Here is an 18881-nt window from a genome sequence, read left to right as displayed (position 1 = left end):
AATTTTGAGACAAGCTTCCAAAAATACTAAACCTGCTACCACATGGTTGCTCCTGATCTTCTGGGATTTCTTGTCTACAAAGGAACATGTTTTTGAAGCTAAACAGAATAGCAGGGAATTTGACTTTCTGTTCTAGGACTCAGAATTACACATTTATTCCCCGATACTACCATTACTGTCATGAAGACAAAACTCAACTGCACCTAACCAGCAACTGGTGAATGATTTGTCATTGCTCTATGGGGCAAAGCATGCAGTTCCTCTTGGAGGACATATTTATTTTTTTGAAATGCAGAAGAAGCAAATAAAACTCATCTAGTCAAAGAGGTCTGCAACTTCTGTGCCAAAGAGATGTGATCCCTCACAGGACACTGAAAAAGAGTTAAGTTGCTTTTGGTGATACTTTGTTGTTCTTCTCTGACCTGAGCTTTTATTGTCCTTCTGAGTTTTTGCTTGCAAGGCAGCATTAACTCTGGGAAACTGGGATGAGAACTAACAACTTCTTGTTGTTGTTGTTCTGATTCACTGGAATGTTTCTGAAGGAATAAGACTCTCATGTCTCAAGCTAAGCTCTGTAGTGCTGTACAGTGATTGTTTCAGTACTCTGGATATTCTGACCAGTGTGTAGGACTTGATCAGGATCCACACTGTAAGTATGGGCTGCCCATTAAGGGTGGAGACAACTGAGAAGCAGGGATCTTTCAAACTATTTCTGCACTGGTAATGTCTGAGTTGTATGGCTCACATGGTTCTTTGCATTTATCTAAGTAGATCTTCCATTTGGATTTTACGTATAGAGAGCGGGATAAATTAAAACTGTCCACGTTCTCCTTACAATAGAAAATCAGCTTCAGATGTAAGGAGATATGTTTTTTCCCTTCCCTTTAATTACTCTTTAGAACTGAAAGGGTTTCTAAGACTGACTGTTGAAGGAGTTGTGATTAATTTGGTGCTATATTTTGTGTGCATTTTTTGACAGGAGACTTACAACCCTGTTTTTGACAGGGTTTTGGCTTAATTTTCACATTGCTGCTATATTACTGATTTGTGAGTGTCTTACTGTTCTTTTTTGAAGCTCTTTGTAACAGTTTGCAAAAGTTTGATAAAATATAACTGGATAGTAACAATGGTGCATTCTACAAACCAAGGCAAAAATGTGTCTTTAAAGGTCCTGATAATTTAGAAAAGGAATTGCTGAGAGCTTTTTGGATATTTTATACTTTTTAGAGTTAACCTTTTTTTTTTCTTTTTCCAGACAGTAATACTTTTTTTGATAAGGAATTATTTGTTCTTCCTTATAAAGATCACTAAATTTCATCTGTTGGCTTCTATCAGTCCAAAGACAAAACAGGTCTTTCCTTTGCCATTTTAATTCGATTTTGTATATAAATTTGTACTTGCTAAAAAATATTGTAATGTTATTATACTGTGGATGTCATGAGATAAAAACCTCCATATTTTTAATTGATTGGCTTACTGTTTCCAAGATCTAAGCTATTTTCCTTATGTAAGCTTCCCTGATTCTTGCTTCAGTGGGAGTCTTCTTCTATGTAGTATTGTCTTCCTGCCAAGAGGCCTCAATCTCTCAGAGGCCAATGGATCTATGTTTGTTTATAGCAGCTGAGGATCTGCCCCATTTTCTCTGTGGTAGATGCTTTCAAGGCAATGGCTTGATATGAGGCTGACAGCTATACTCAGATGGAGCAAGCCTCAGTAAATCCTGGGCAAAAGGGAGGAAAGTTGGTTTTGGAAATGCCAGTTCTTTGCAAATTGCTACTCCCTGTAATTTTGTAGTTGGACAGCATTTAGTTGCCCTCGGAGAATGGTATTTGCTGTTGTGTGATTTGCATACGTAGTCCTGTTTACTTGTAGATAAGAGATTAGCTATTAACTTTAGTTTTCAAGGGAGCTGATTTTTATTTTCTTTTTGTTTCCAGGTGTCAGTCAGTCTCTCCGCCTCCTCTTTTGTCCCCACCCAGAAGCCCAGCCCATCCGCTCAGTGACAGTGAGGAGTCCTGCCGGTCCACGAGGTTCACCAAAGTTTCCAATTCCAGGCTGCTCCTCAAGGACTGGAGCAGCCGGGGGTCTGCGCTGAGAGGCACCTCCGGGCTCCACTCAGACACGGACTCTCCAAACCACTCTCTCAAAGCTGTGAGCGTTGGCTCCTTGGATAAAAGGCTATCTGTTCGCAAGGCTGAGGACCAAAAAGAGACCCCCAAGGAGACTCAGGATGGGGATGGAATAGGGAGCCGTCAGCTCACCCGGAGCACTCTCACCTTGGGAACTGCAGCCAATTTACGGAACATCTCTCTCAGCAGGGCAAGCATCCACTCCCAGGCACTGGACATCAGGCAGAAGATTACAGAATGGGAGTGCCGCAAGCAGCTTTCTCCCAGGATGAGCACACGTATGGACAAGAGGGACCTCGGGGACAGATCTGGCAGTGAGGGCTGCCCTAGCATATTGCCCTCTCCTTGCAGTGAGAAGACTTTTGATTTTAAAGGATTCCGGAGAATGAGCAGAACATTTTCCGAGTGCTCCTACCCAGAAACAGAGGAGGAGGAGCTCCCGGACAGAGATTCCTGCCATAGGCTGGAAAAGAGACCAAGCAGGAGCGAGGCTCCTTCCAATGCTTTCTTCAAAGGGCATGCCAGAAAAGAGACTTCCGCAGTGCTAAACAGAATACAGAAGATTGAACAGGCATTAAAAGAACAGCCTGGCAGGGGTCTCCCTCAGTTGCCAAGTAGCTGCTATAGTGTTGACAGAGGGAGGAAAAAGTCCATGACGCTGGGTACTGTGGAAGGTTTGAGTGAGAACGTGAGCGATAGCAAAGGAGGGACTGTTAGTATTGGGAGGGATCCAGAAACACCTACTGAGACTGAAAAAAGTAATAAGACGAAACAAGGGGCTACCATAGATTCTGGTAGCCCTAAGCTGCTCCCTGAGAGCCCAGCTAACACAGCAGTGAACCCTGTCCCCAAACCCAAACGCACCTTTGAATATGAAGCTGATAAGAACCACAAAAGTAAACCAAGCAATGGTCTACCTCCTTCTCCGACACCTGCTGCTCCTCCCCCTCTCCCATCCACCCCTGCTCCCCCCGTAACCAGGAGACAGAAGAAAGAGTCACGCTTTCACAGAAAATCCCAAAATAGGTAAAATCTGGGGAAATGTATTGCACGTAATATTAAAATAAATATAGAGTGATTTGTGAATAACAGGATTCTTCTCCCTCCTAATACAATGCTTTTGGCCCAAGAAAAGCAAGAAGCCTTTGATACTGGCTTGAGCTCTACCATAAAAGTGCACTGACTGGTTGTGAACCTGGTACATTACCTTTTTTTATTACAGTTTTGAAGACCATGGAAATTCTCCTACTAGGAAATCTGGATCCACTAGGCGAGCCTTCATGACTGCTCCATACCTGCTGAAGGTCATCTGTGTCAATCTGGCATAAACGCCTTACTCCAGATCTTTAATGAAGCATAATTTCATTATCTTCTTAGCTCTTGTAATACAACCATTATCATTCTATCAGTGTCCTTGTTGTGTGAGTGTTTTAACCTCAAAGCACATCAAAAGGGGATGCATTTGCATCTGAAGGTTGCAGACACAGTAAACATGCCTGTTAGGTGGGATGTTGTTGTCTGTTTCATTCCATTCTTGGAATTGTCAGTCCTAAATGAGTGGCAATGGATTCGTGAGGGTTTAATTCTGAGAAAACTCTTACAGAGTGGCCTTTATATGTAAATACAAAACTGGTGACCAGTATGGTAATTTTAAACTGTTAATCCTTACAGCTACATTTCCACAGTAGACTCTAAAAAGAAAAGGAGTACTTGTGGCACCTTAGAGACTAACACTTAGAGACTAACAAATTTATTTGAGCATAAGCTTTCGTGAGCTACAGCTCACTTCATCGGATGCATTCAGCGGAAAATACAGTGGGGAGATTTATATACACAGAGAATATGAAACAATGGGTGTTACCATACACACTGTAACAAGAGTGATCAGATAAGGTGAGCTATTACCAGCAGGAGCGCGGGGGGGGGGGGGGGGAGGGAGGGGAGGGAACCTTTTGTAGTGATAATCAAGGTGGGCCATTTCCAGCAGTTGACAAGAATGGCTGAGGAACGGGGCGGGGGAAATAAACATGGGAAAATAGTTTTACTTTGTGTAATGACACATCCACTCCCAGTCTTTATTCAAGCCTAAATTGATTGTATCCAGGTTTCAGAGTAACAGCCGTGTTAGTCTGTATTCGCAAAAAGAAAAGGAGGACTTGTGGCACCTTAGAGACTAACCAATTTATTTGAGCATAAGCTTTTGTGAGCTACAGCTCACTTCATCGGATGCATACTGTGGAAAATACAGAAGATGTTCTTATACATACAAACCATGAAAAAATGGCTTTCTCTCCCCCCACCCCATTCTCCTGCTGATAATAGTTTATCTAAAGTGATCACTCTCCTTACAATGTGTATGATAATCAAGTTGGGCCATTTCCAGCACAAATCTAGGGTTTAACAAGAATGTCTGAGGAATGGGGGTGGGGGGTTGGGGTGTGTGTGTGTGTGTGTGTGTGTGTGTGTGTGTGTGTGTGTGTGTGTGTGTGTGTGTGTGTGTGTGTGTGTGTGTGTGTTGGTGGTGTTAGGAAAAAAACAAAGGGAAATAGGTTACCTTGCATGATGACTTAGCCACTCCCAGTCTCTATTCAAGCCTAAGTTAATTTTATCCAATTTGCAAATTAATTCCAATTCAGCAGTCTCTCGCTGGAGTCTGGATTTGAAGTTTTTCTGTTGTAATATCACAGCTTTCATGTCTGTAATCGCGTGACCAGAGAGATTGAAGTGTTCTCCGACTGGTTTATGAATGTTATAATTCTTGACATCTGATTTGTGTCCATTTATTCTTCTACGTAGAGACTGTCCAGTTTGACCAATGTACATGGCAGAGGGGCATTGCTGGCACATGATGGCATATATCACATTGGTAGATGTGCAGGTGAACGAGCCTCTGATAGTGTGGCTGATGTTATTAGGCCCTGTGATGGTGTCCTCTGAATAGATATGTGGGCACAGTTGGCAACGGGCTTTGTTGCAAGGATAGGTTCCTGGGTTCTGTTGTGTGGTATGTGGTTGCTGGTGAGTATTCGCTTCAGGTTGCGGGGCTGTCTGTAGGCAAGGACTGGCCTGTCTCCCAAGATTTGTGAGAGTGTTGGGTCATCCTTCAGGATAGGTTGTAGATCCTTAATAATGCATTGGAAGGGTTTTAGTTTGGGGCTGAAGGTGACGGCTAGTGGCGTTCTGTTATTTTCTTTGTTAGGCCTGTCCTGTAGTAGGTGATGTCTGGGAACTCTTCTGGCTCTCTCAATCTGTTTCTTCACTTTCGCAGGTGGGTATTGTAGTATGCTTGATAGAGATCTTGTAGGTGTTTGTCTCTGTCTGAGGGGTTGGAGCAAATGCGGTTGTATCACAGAGCTTGGCTGTAGACAATGGATCGTGTGGTGTGGTCAGGGTGAAAGCTGGAGGCATGTAGGTAGGAATAGCGGTTAGTAGGTTTCCGGTGTAGGGTGGTGTTTATGTGACCATCGCTTATTAGCACCGTAGTGTCCTGGAAGTGGATCTCTTGTGTGGACTGGTCCTGGCTGAGGTTGATGGTGGGATGGAAATTGTAGAAATCATGGTGGAATTCCTCAAGGGCTTCTTTTCCGTGGGTCCAGATGATGAAGATGTCATGAGTGTAGCGCAAGTAGAGTAGGGGCATTAGGGGACGAGAGCTGAGGAAGCATTGTTCTAAGTCAGCCATAAAAATGTTGGCATACTGTGGGGCCATGCGGGTACCCATAGCAGTGCTGCTGATTTGAAGGTATACATTGTCCCCAGATGTGAAATAGGTTTTTTCCCCCCGCTCTCCTGCTGGTAATAGCTCATCTTACCTGATCACTCTCGTTACAGTGTGTATGGTAACACCCGTTGTTTCATATTCTCTGTGTATATAAATCTCCCCACTTATTTTCCACTGAATGCATCCGATGAAGTGAGCTGTAGCTCACAAAAGCTTATGCTCAAATAAATTGGTTAGTCTCTAAGGTGCCACAAGTCCTCCTTTTCTTTTTGCGAATATAGACTAACACGGCTGTTACTCTGAAACCTGGATACAATCAATTTAGGCTTGAATAAAGACTGGGAGTGGATGTGTCATTACACAAAGTAAAACTATTTTCCCATGTTTATTTCCCCCGCCCCGTTCCTCAGCCATTCTTGTCAACTGCTGGAAATGGCCCACCTTGATTATCACTACAAAAGGTTCTCCTCCTCCCCCCCTCCCCCCCCGCGCTCCTGCTAGTAATAGCTCACCTTACCTGATCACTCTCGTTACAGTGTGTATGGTAACACCCATTGTTTCATGTTCTCTGTGTATATAAATCTCCCCACTGTATTTTCCGCTGAATGCATCCGATGAAGTGAGCTGTAGCTCACAAAAGCTCATGCTCAAATAAATTGGTTAGTCTCTAAGGTGCCACAAGTCCTCCTTTTCTTTTTGCGGATACAGACTAACACGGCTGCTACTCTGAAACAGTAGACTGTGATTTTAACTGTGTGACTCCCTCTGACTTTTAATGGGAATGACATGGCTCAAAATCTGTTGGCTGCTTGGAAACTGTAGGGGTAAATTGTTCATAACCTTTCGAAGTACTAATTTATGGACACCTTTGGATGCTGTGTGTGTATAATGCGCACATATTCAGTATTTATGAGTTTTACAAGTAACTGTTATGCGCTATTTTGAATGTACCCTATAAATTCAGTATTTGGTACTAGATATTGGCTCAACTTCTTGCAAGCGTATGTCAGCACAACCTGACCTAAAATGCAATGGGGCAGGAGGAAGGGAGGATTGGGCTTTCAGAGCCTGTGTCTGAATTGGATCAAATGACGTTACTACTGCTGTTTTTCATAGAAAGAGAGTGAGGAAATGCGAAAAACCAAACTGTGGTTAATAGTGTGTATCTGTGAACCGTGGCTGAAATCTCAGTGAGCAAAACCAAGCCTATGGGCTAATCAGAGTTCTCCCTGTAGCTGAACGTGAAAGAAAGCTGCACTCATTTTGCATAGTGCAGCACTGTGAATGTTCAGATCACCAGAAGTAATTTGTGTGTGTGCTCATATGTAAGTAATGACATGTGTTTGAAAACTCAGGCAAGTGATATAGTGAGGAATGTGTACAGTGGCTAGAGCAGGGAATTGGGAATTCACTGTGTGATCTGTCATTTATTATAATAATATGTAGCTCTTATATAGCACTTTTCATCAGTAGATCTCAAAGTGCTTTACAAAGGAGGCCAGTATCACAATCCTCATTGTATACATGCTCAGTGTTGACAAATAGTCTGGGTGATGGAGAATATGCATACACCATCACCTATGCACACAGTTTTTGAGTTCAGTCACCTGTGGTGATTAGATTAGATAGTGAACTCACAGGGGCAAGGATATGTCTTTTTCAGCACGTAGCACAATGGGGCCTTAGGCCTGAATGTGTTAGCATTAAACTAATAATGATGATCATTAGGGTGTAAAATGTAGAGTTGAGAGGACTACCATAACTACTTGATTTAGTTGGGGTTGGTCCTGCTTTCAGCAGGGGGTTCGACTAGATGACCTCCTGAGGTCTCTTCCAACCCTAATTTTCTATGATTCTACTTGATGCCTTGCACAAATCAGGTCAACTTCTGCAGTCCAATTCCCCAGCTTTACACCAGTGTTGCAGCACTGATTTCAGTAGAGTTACTGTCAGTTTACACAGGGTAAGAAAGCAGTGAATTGGGCCCCTAAATTCTGTTCAAATGATTGCAGTCAAATACTGCAGAAGCAAATTCAAGGCCTGGATTGATGTCCATTGTTGATTCTGGCCCTGAACATCTCTGTGACTCTAGTTTCTAGCTTTAAAATAATTAAAAGTGTTTTGTGATCTTCTGATGCAAATCATTTAAGAAGTGCCATGTTTTTATTATTATTATTAATAAAATTGGCATCTCTGAGCTTCCACCTTACTGAAGATAGATGTAATATCTGTGCTGCTTTACACTTGGATATTGTGAGAACTTGAACATTTCGTTTAAACTATTACTTCTCTTTGAGTGTTAATGTAACATAAAACAGAATTGAAAAGTGGCTTACAATCTTCTATCCTTGGTTGCCAGGGGGGCAGATTCAGGCGGTATCCTTGGGATCAGGGCCCCATAGTGCAGGGGAACAGGAAAGCAGCAGTGAATGACAGCGCTGGGAGATATCTGACTTGGCTGGCCCCTGAGGAAAGAAAATGGAAAAAAGGACCAATCTCTTAAGGATGCACTGTGTAACTAGGCTTCCTGGGACATCTACGAGAGATGGAGTCATCTTTTGTGAAAGGCAGGGGGAACAATGGAGGAAAAGTTTGGGAGGTGTCTGGGGGAACTTGTTAGTAGGAAGGTTTTTCCTGAGCAGGAGGAAGGAGCAATTTGTCCGCATGTTTTTTTAGAGAACCCCAAAGGTCTGGTGGGTCAGCATTTGTTTAGTCGTAATTTATCCCCTGCGGAAACAGATATTGTCCTAAATATTGTCACTTCTCAGAAAGATGGCTGCCGTTATCAGAAAGGTCAAAGAAGCCAATAATAATGATAAAGTCAGCTTTCAAAGACAGCACAATGTTTTTCAGCAGATGGTTTCTATTTCTAGGATTTTTTTCAGTTTCATGAGTGCATGAGTTCCCTTGACCCATGGGTCCAGAAATGACTTGTTTGAGCCTATGCAGTGCCTTGATTTGTGATATTGCATTGAAGTCAATGAGTGTTAAATGCCTAGACTGCTTAGGCACCTCGATTCAAAAATGCCTATCTGCCTCATTAGGTCCCTAAATAGTTTTGAAAACTGGCCCTAAGCCTCTGTGTTGCTTACCGATGGTTTACATTAGAAATAGGCCTGAACCAAAATCTCACAGCCAAGCATACCCTAAGTTTTGGAGTGAGTTCAGATTTGGATCTGAAACTCAGGGTTGGCTCCTATCAGCATCCTGTATCAGTACCATGGATCTGAACATCCTCAGTCTTTGAGAAGGGACAATTGCAGAACATAGGCCCCTGTTAATCATAATGGGCCAGCAATCCATGAGGCTAAGCCCAGAGGAATGGGCAGTGTATAGCTGCCACTTCAGGGAGCTATTGTGTATCTCAGAGAACAAGACTGTGCATCTACCACTCCTCACCACAGGCCCCTGATGAACAAGTTAGAGAGGGAAAAGCAGTGGGCGGAGCCTAGGTTCCACCTGACAAACACTCCAGACAGCAGCACGGACCCGCGTGAATGAAAACATAAGAGACACTAATAGGAAGGCTTCAGTAAATTACCTTCCCCTGGGGTAGCACGGCTGCCGGGCTACCAACTGCCAGCCCTGTCGCACGTTCCCACAGTCCAGGTGGACGATTTATGCAACCAGCTATACTGCAGGGATGGCCCTGAAATTGTGCCTCCTAACTATTGTGATGCCAGGGTGGAAAGAAGGGGAGGGGCCCAATAGTGGGGCCAGTTTCCCTCAGCAGCCAGAGATCTCCACCCAGCTGCTCCCAGAGGGCTCTGAGTACGCATTCACCTCCAGACACCCCCAAACAGCTTTCAGCACACCCCCCAGATAGCAAACCCACCCCAGACTGCACCTCCAGATATCCTCCACACCCACCCCTCCAACTACCTTCCAGCACCCACCTTTGTAAGCCACAGCAGTCATGTTTTGTGCAGCTCTGTTTCCCATCCTTCCCACTGCCCAGAACAGGGTCTGTGAGAGAAATCCGTGACACTTTTATCCATGAGAAACACTGCACATGGAGCTGTGCAAAACCTTGGCAGCCAGGCGCTGCCCTTTATGCATGGCTGAGTCTAAAAGCTCAGACTAGCTCCCCCCCCCCCCCGCAGTTAAAACTCAGTAGCAGGGGTGAAAGTAACTCCAGACACTTACCAGTACGGGGCCGGCTCTGGCCTTGGGTGGAAGGGGCCGGGCTGGGGGTCAGCATCCCCCAGCCAGCCCTTCCAGGCCGCCTGGCCCGCACTGCCTGGGGCTCCAGTAGCAGCAGCGGCGTCCGGAGCCCCAGGCCCTTTAAATCGCCTACCCCAGGGCAGCTGCTCCCTTTGCCCCCACACCCATCGGCAGCCATGGGGGGGCAAAAGGGGCAGGGACGTTAAAGTGCTGCCGCAGCAAAGGACCGTCCTGCTTTAACATCCCTGCCCCTTTTGCTTCCCCTGTCGGCAGCCCTGCCGGTATGGACCCTACCAGCAGAGCTGCTGACGGGGGAGGCAAAAGGAGCAGGGACATTAACGCACTGCTGGGGCAGCGCTTTAATGTGGCCTGCGTAGGGGCCGATGCGGGTTCTTACTGGTATGCCATACCGGCCCGTACCGACTCATTTTCACCCCTGCTCAGTAACCGTGTAAAACCAACATGGTGCCTCAGCTAAAATGGTAGCTGATAACTATTAATGGCCACGATTTTTTCCAAAATAGAAACCTACATTTATATAGTCAGACATCCATATCTAGGCACCTGATTTTCACAAGTGTCCAGCAGCTTGGATTTTTTTCTTGGGTAGTGTGTATGCCCCCTTGTCCCCTCTGTGCTTCTGATGGGATTATGGGTATTGAAAACTAAATTAAGAGAGTAAACTGTTACTATGAGTTCCCAGGTCTCCTAATGCAGTGGCTCTCAACCTTTCCAGACTACTATACCTCTTTCAGGAGTCTGATTTGTTTTGTGTGCCCCCAAGTTTCACCTCACTTAAAAACTATTGGCTTACAAAATCGGACATAAAAATTCAAGAGTGTCACAGCACACTATTACTGAAAAATTGCTTAGTCTCTTATTTTTACCATATGATTACGAAATAAATCAATTGGAATATAAATATTGTACTTATATTTCAGCGTACAGAGTAGTATAAACAAATAGTACGAAATTTTAGTTTGTACTGACTTTGCTAGTGCTTTTTATGTATCCTGTTGTAAGACTAGGCAAATATCTAGATGAGTTGATGTCCCCCTGGAAGATCTCTGCATACTCCCAGGAGTACGCTTACCTCTGGTTGAGAACCACTGGCCTAATGCATCTGGGGAAAGCTTAACTTCAAGAGAGCATCTTTCTCCTGGGAAGAAAGGGCAGTGTATTCCAGTGGCTGAAACACAGGAGAAGTTCTAACCCTAGCTCTGCTATTGACTCATTTACAGCCTATTAAGTATTTACATGGGGAACAAATATTTAATAAGGGGCTCTTCAGCCTAGCAGAGAAAGGTAGAACACAATCCAGTGGCTGAAACTTGAAGCTAGACAAATTCAGACTGGAAATAAGGTGGACATTTTTGACAGTGAAGATAATTAACCATTGAAACCGTTTACCAAAGGTCATGGTAGATTCTCCATCACTGGCAATATTTAAATCAAGATTGATGTTTTCCTATGCAGTATGCTCTAGGAATTATTTTGGGGATGTTCTATGGCCTGTTCTATACAGGAGGTCAGACTGGATGATCACAACAGTCCCTTCTGGCCTTGGAATCTCTGATATCTATGAAAGAGCAGTGCCTAAATGTCTTATCTGGACCTTAGTCTCTCTGTGCCTCATTTCCCCATATGTACAATGGGGATAATAGCATTTTCCTACCTCCCAGGGTGGTTGTGAGGATAAAGAGAGCAAAGACTGTGAGGCACCCAGATACTGCAGGAATGGTGGGTATATGTAAGTGGCTTACATAAATAGGACCTGTTCTTTTCATTATGCTGTTTCATAATTCACGTAGGGCTTGATGGTGCTCCAGACTAATCGGCCCTATTCAGGTACATTGGAGAGTCAGAACCCAACTTGTATCTGTGCATGGGCTATACAATCTTTGGTTTGGGTGGAAAGGATGGGGAATGGAAAGAGCCTTCAGTCTACCCAGCAGCACAGCTGAACTGGCTTGTGGGGTACCATAATTTCCTGCTGGTACAGGCCAGCAGCAACATGGAGGAAACAGAGAGAGAATTTTTCCTCTTGGAGGCACAATTCCTTCCCTGCACCATTCCCTGGGCAACACAGCTATGTGCTACTCCCTACTCAGGGCTTGTGGCCACCCCAGCCCTTAAAGTACAGCTCAGACATATTCAGTGATTTTTATCATTACTCAGAGAACAAATGAACAGCTAATTCTTTAGGTCATTATAAAACCTTGATACTAATTACTTCATTGCATTGTTTTAAACTCTAGAAAATCCTTTGAGTTTGAAGATGCTTCAAGCCTGCAGTCTTTGTACCCTCCCTCCCCAACTGAGAACGGTACAGAGAGCCAGCATAAGTTTGGATCCAAGAGCACTTTAGAGGAGAATGCCTATGAAGACATTGTAGGTAAGGACCTGTTACAGCACATGAAATAGCTACTTGATGTTGAGCAATTGTGGTTAGACAATACATTGTTGAACACATGCCCTGAACAAGAACTCTCAGCTGCTGCCAGTAAGGAGAAATGAAATGGGGGCGGAAGGGAGGTAAAGGGGCTGATGCATCAGAGCAAATGCATTATTCACAGTCTGCACGCAGGAGGTCTTGATTCCTTCAAACCTCATTGAATGGTCTTATTGGAAACAGATTGGTCAGCCATCCTTGTGCTTTTCATGGACTAACTCACTGTTTCCTAAGGTCTTGGCTTGAAGCCACAGTGGGTTTAAAATGTGCGGGGGGGAGGGGAAGGAACAATAGATGCAGAGTTTACAGAACTATCAAGCAGCAGGGCTGGTTTCAGAGTAACAGCCGTGTTAGTCTGTATTCGCAAAAAGAAAAGGAGGACTTGTGGCACCTTAGAGACTAACCAATTTATTTGAGCATAAGCTTTCGTGAGCTATATCCGATGAAGTGAGCTGTAAAAAAGAAAGCTTATGCTCAAATAAATTGGTTAGTCTCTAAGGTGCCACAAGCAGCAGGGCTGTTCTTCTTGGAGTTGTGTAGTCAGCCTAAGCTCTGGAGGACTTCTGTGGGGACTGTCCCATAGCAATTGTTCTGTGATCTCCCCTCACTCCTCGTTGACTGGATTTGTTACATAGAATTTCATCTTCCTGTGCTGTCAGGAATGCAGAACATTGTCTTGATTAAGCCACAGAAATAAAAATAATCTTCCTCAGCCCAAGAAGAAAATGACTGGTCCTTCCTACTTGTATACATTCTTTTAACATATGCCCATCGAAAGGAATGTTGTTATAATAGGCACTAGGAACTCGAACCACAGATTTTCCATATGGGTGAGGAGCGCCTGCATTTTATTTGATTTTTTAGAAGTGTGCCCAGCTGGCATTCCTGCACACTGAAGCATTCTCATGTGTACAAGACCAGTTGACAGTGGCGATGCAAGTCTTCTTCCCACCCCCCACACCAAAGGGGGTGTCTGCCTATCTTATCTAGCTGTGATACTAAAGCACCTGTCACTATTGCTGTGGTGTCTAGAGGTTGTGGAGAAAAATGGAACTCGATCCTGCAATGGGCTGAGCACATTCAACTCCCATCGAAGCCAGTGGCAGTTGAGGATTCTCAGTACCGAGCAGAACTGTGCCTACGGTGGGATCTTCCCAGAAGGAACAGTCAGTCCTCCTTATTCCTTGGTTTAGCTGTCTGCTTTTATCTTCCTTTGGTTTATGCTTTGCCAAAGAGGTAAGTCTCAAAGTGGTGAACAGAGTTATTCTTCTCCCATCTCTTTTGTGGCAGCACCCATGAGCTGTGGGCCTGTTGTTGAGAAGGCTCTCCCTCTGGCTCCCTTGAGCTTACAGCTGGGCTCCGTTAGTTGAAATGCTGCTGAAGTGGCACATCCTGGCAGGAGATGCTGCCCTTGGACTAGCATGGGTCTATCCCACTAAGGGACTTCGCAGGTTAGTGACAGAGCCTGGCAGTGAAAGCCAGCGTACTTCATCCCTCTCCTAGAGAGACCAGCACTCGAAGTGAGAGAGCATTTGATTTGCCAGCCCATTCAGCCTTTGTTTTGCCAATTAGTTGTGGTTTTCTGTAATGTGTGCGGTCGATCGCTCCTGGTTGGGGTCAGATTACCTTACTAGGGAAACAAAAACCTGTTAAAATATTCCTCACACTCTTTCTTTAATTTTTTTAAAGTGCAGTGGAGAACCTGATAACTAATATGGATGGACAGATACAGCTGGCCTTATGGCTATAACAGTGTCTCTTTGTTCATCCTTCAGGCCAAATTCTGCCCTTCGGAGGACAGCTCCCACGGACTTCAGTGTAAATCTGGCATGCACACAAACGCACACACCTGAAGGCAGAATTTGCCCCTTTGTGTTTTAAAACAGCTCAGCTGTGCTTTCCAGTTCTCTCACTCGAAGAAGATACTCTCAGAACTGCAGGGGTGCTCCTGTCCCATCTGTGCACATAAACCTGCACCAGAGGCTGGATAGGCAGAAGAATACACTTGGCATGAAGAGTTTTCACTAGTAATTGCAGAACTTCTACATAAGCTGACAGACCCCCTGGGTAGCTGACATGGGGAAACCATATTGCACGTTACATTACACATCACTGCTCAGGGACTGTCAACACGCTGCCAGATGTTAGTTAGTAACACTTGTTTTCCCCCTTTCCGTGGTTTTTTTACATTGTAAAATCAAAACAAATGCTCAGCATTGGCAAGAATATGCCTTTTAGCCAAATAGGGTCCAGTATAATAGAATAATAATTTGCTCTTCTACCTTCTGAGAACTATAAACTTGCTCCTGGAAGATTATAAATTGGGTACATTGACAGGGCACTGGGGAGAGTCTGCAGTGTTTCTGATCTGTGGATAAACAGAGAACTTCATTGTTTTCTACTTCTTTCTAACAGTCTCTTTTCCAAAGTGCTACATTCAATACATGCTGTGAGGAAAGAATGCCTAATGAATATAATTCTTTATAGAAGCCAACACATATTAATAGAGTAAAGCCAAAGCAAAGCAGTTTGATCTCAGCCTTTAATGAAAATCTGCTCGTGTAGTCTACTTGATCATTTGTCATCTAACACATTGTATGTCATAATTAATACCTAACTGGTAGTTTTAGGCCCAGATCTTTAAAGAGCACTTTTGTATGTGCCATCGTAGATTGTGCTCATGCAAGCCAGCTGCATGCAAGAGTCCATTTTGTAGATTTGGGCTTAAGTCATGGAAAGAAATCACTTTCTGTCACTGCTGACTTGGTTTGCAGATGAATGCTTGACCTAGAGGTGAAAATCTGTCTAGCCCCTAACTGATTGCCTGAGACTGATTGCCTGAGTCATCTATTCACCTAAAGCCTTGCTAGTGACTAGCTGACCATGACTGTAGTAATACAGAAAGTTTTGCCAAAATAAATATGAATAATGCTGGTAACTGTACAAAAAGCAGGGAATCTCAGGCATTGCCATGGAGTTGTTTGCTCCTGGGACAAGGCTGCAGAATTTTTCGAGGCCTAAAAAATCTATACTTTTCATCCACCTCAAAGCTGCTTGCTTCTCATTCTGTCTAAACTCTGTCTTGGTGGAGCTGTATTGCCTGCTGCTAGCATTTGTATTGTGAGCCATTGGTAGCAGAAGTCTGTCCTTTCATTGGAAAATGGATGGCAGTTGTGGATGCTTGTTTTCTCTGAGAGAGAATTATCTACAAGAGAGGAGTGTTTCTGAAAAGCTTTTATAGTATATGGGGCAGTGACATGAGCGCTATCTGATACTGAACTCTGTAATCAGAGCTAATATAGGGATCAAACTATTACCTTCAGGCATGCAAGGACCATTCATATTCATTGTTCTTTGGCAATAGTTCCCTATTTGATAAACCTTACATTATCCTAATGTATATTTACACCATACTTTTGTCTTCCTTCCTCCATAGAGTGTTTTTCTTTTTCTTTGTCCAGGTTGGGGAGGGCAGGAAATAAGGGGGTGGTGGATTAATGTTGCTAATTTATTTTGTTTTTAATTTATATTAGTCAAAGAGCTGAACTGATCTTTTACACAATATTTTTAAACTAATTGATAGAACTTTGACGTCCATTAAAGTACCTAAAGTACTAAATTGACGTCCATTAAAGTACCTAAATTGCAAGACAGAAGCTTTGTTTCATTTTGTAACATTTTTGTAATTTTCACAGATTAAATGTGAATTCAAGCAAGAGACGGGAAAACAATGATCCCTGCTGAACTGAGTAGTAAAATATTAGATAAAGAGGGGCACATTCCTGATATTATTCAGAGCTCAACTCAATGTGCATGGAACCATGTGGGCTTCATTTATCTTCCATACTGGAGATTGGTGGAATGTGACAGTCATAGTAAACTTTACATAATTTTGCTTCTTGTGGTTTAGAATGAACCTTTAATCAGACCCAAATTGCTGTGGCTTTATAAATTCAGTTGGGGAAACCTACCATGCTTGGCTTGATATAAATTTAGAAAACTATCACAGCAATATAACAGAGATGTCTGAAAATGTTGCTTCTGCTGTTCTTGTAGACAGCAGTATTTCCTGCTATATGTGTCATATGTTTTCAGTTTTCCAGCCCCTTTCCCAATGATTAGTGAAATCATTTTGAACGTTGTTATCTAATTAAGTCTAATCTCTGGTATTTCTAAAGCACCTCTCACCTTAGTGTCTAACCTTTAGAAGAGAGCAAATGATGTTATTGCCACTGACGGTGAACTAAATGAGCATGAGATGAAGACAATGCACACAACAGTTACTCTCCACAGTCGTAAAATGTTGGTGAAAAATCGATAAAATGGTGATTAAAAGACAATCGAACAAGAAAATGGGCAACGATTCATATTAGAAAATAGATTATTTTGAAAAATCTAATTTTACAAGTACCGTAAGAGTTTATTCATGCCAAGAAACACTTGTTACCTTCTGAACCATCAGAGTGCTAGGGGTTCAGCAGAATAGCTGGAGCTTGTCTCTAACATGAGACTTTATAGAAAAGCCACTATTCAGTGCGGCTGCATGTGCTCAAAGAGTGTGTTGCATCTTAGCATGGAACTGGACATGGTCTCTCTGGCACCTCTGCAGTTGCCCTGTCCAAGAAGGATGCTACTCTTTTTGCTGAGAAATCTGCCTACCCCAACTGCTGACCAAAAAAAAGTTTGCTTGAGAAGGGTGGGGCTGACTTACATTCTTTTTCTCCTTGGAGCTGTATTAATAGTGATCGTGTAATTAGAAGCTCTGTGGTTTCTTGTTTCTCTGCTACTTATGAAACCATGGAGACGTATTAAACACCCAGCCTTTGTATGTGTGTCAGACTGTTCTTCTAACAGGTGTAGTCCTTCACTGGACTTTTGTTTGAAATAGGATTTATTGCAGTCACATGCATTGGTGCAGAGACACCTTGCTCCCATGATAGACAAGGTTGTCCTTATATCTTGCCAGGTCATACACATTTGTTCATTTACTAAATTTCTGTCTTTTGTGGGTATGGATCTAAACAGGCTACATGTGATGATCGAGTCTAACTGTAAAAATGTAGCAGATAAATTCATCATTACTGTGAGTCTTTCAACTGAGACTAGGTCTAGTTAACCTCAAGTTTTTTGGCTCCATAGTGTTCACTTAAATAGTAGGGAAGAATAACTCCCGTCCACATGAGGAATTTCTAGGTAGAATTCTGTGACCTGTTATACAGGAGAGTCAGACTATATCAGGGGTCAGCAACCTATGGCACGCGTGCCAAACACGGCACACAAGCCAATTTTTAATGGCATGCTGCTGTCTGCCGGACCTGGGCAGACAGCAGCATGCCACTAAAAATCCGGCCCGGCCCGCTCTTTTCCACTCCCTGCCCACCGCTCTCTCCTTGCAGGGCAGGCAAGCTTCACTCTCCCCCCGCCTCTTCCTCCAGCATGCAGAGTTCCTGCCCCTCCTCCTCTCCTTCCCTGCAGCCAATCAGCTGATGGCCCTTGCCAGGGAGCGGGAGAGGTAAAAGTGGAGCCGCAGTGTGCTCTCTGCTCCGGGAACCTTGGGGAAGGGGGTGGAATCAGAGCATATCCCCTCCAGCCCCCTGCTGTGAGTCGCTCAGGGCAGGGGGCTGAGAGCACCCCCATGACCCCAGCCCACACCCCCCAGCCCTCTGCCCTGACCCCTGCTCCCCTCCTCACACACACCCAGCCCCGTGCCCTGACCCCTGCACCCCCCCCACAACCCCAGCCCTGACTCTGGCACCCCCCACACATACCCAGCCCCCCCCCAGCCCCCTGCCCTGACTCCTGCACCCTCCTCACACACCCCCAACCCCCTGCCCTGTCTCTTGCACCCCCCACATCCCCACTGTCACCCTGAGCACCAAACGGGAGCTCCTGCACACACACAGACACACACATTCCCACCTGCACCCCTCACACCAAATGGGAGCTGCCCAGGTAAGCACTCCACACCCAAACCTCCTGCCCCAACCCTGAGCCCCCTCCCTCATTCTAGCTCCTGGCCAGACCCTGCAGCCCAACCCCCAGCCTGCTTCTTCAACTCCAGCCCTGTTCTCAGCACACTCCCACCCTCATCTCAGTGCAGAGAGAGGAAGAGAATGGCTAGAACCAGGGAGAAGGTAGGTACCTACTCAATGTGGACAGAGCCAGGACTTGAGACAAGCAGCGGGCTGAGCGGGGCCGGCAGCCAGGACCCTGGCTGGCAGGAGCCAGTGGACGGAACCCCAGACCGACAGTGGGCTGAGCCGCTCAGCCCACTGCCGGTCTGGGGTCCCAGCCACCGGCCCCGCTCAGCCCACTGCCAGTCTGGGGTTCTGGCTGCCAGCCCCTTGCCAGCCAGGGTCCCGGCCGCAGGCCCCGCTCAGCCTGCTGCTGGCCTAGGTGAACGGAACCCCAGGCC

General features: G+C 44.7%; 1 protein-coding gene across 12 annotated transcripts in view; it reads left to right on the top strand.

The window, feature by feature from the left end:
* Nucleotides 1–18881, top strand: part of DENND2B (DENN domain containing 2B) — a 297272-nt gene that overhangs the window by 180467 nt on the left and 97924 nt on the right. For 8 of the 12 annotated variants that reach the window (XM_084630242.1, XM_084630241.1, XM_084630235.1 and 5 more), the window contains 2 exons: nt 1938–3155; nt 12273–12409. In XM_084630242.1, the coding sequence (XP_084486368.1) occupies nt 1938–3155; nt 12273–12409 (1355 nt within the window). The remainder of the gene's footprint in view (nt 1–1937; nt 3156–12272; nt 12410–18881) is intronic. The other 4 variants (XM_084630246.1, XM_084630237.1, XM_084630236.1 and 1 more) reach the window with 1 other exon arrangement.

This window comes from Lepidochelys olivacea (genome assembly GCF_965140295.1).
Source record: "Lepidochelys olivacea isolate rLepOli2 genome assembly, chromosome: 6".
Lineage (NCBI taxonomy): Eukaryota > Metazoa > Chordata > Testudines > Cheloniidae > Lepidochelys > Lepidochelys olivacea.
Note: the sequence above shows the minus strand (reverse complement) of the source record. Positions and strands in the feature narration are given on the sequence as shown.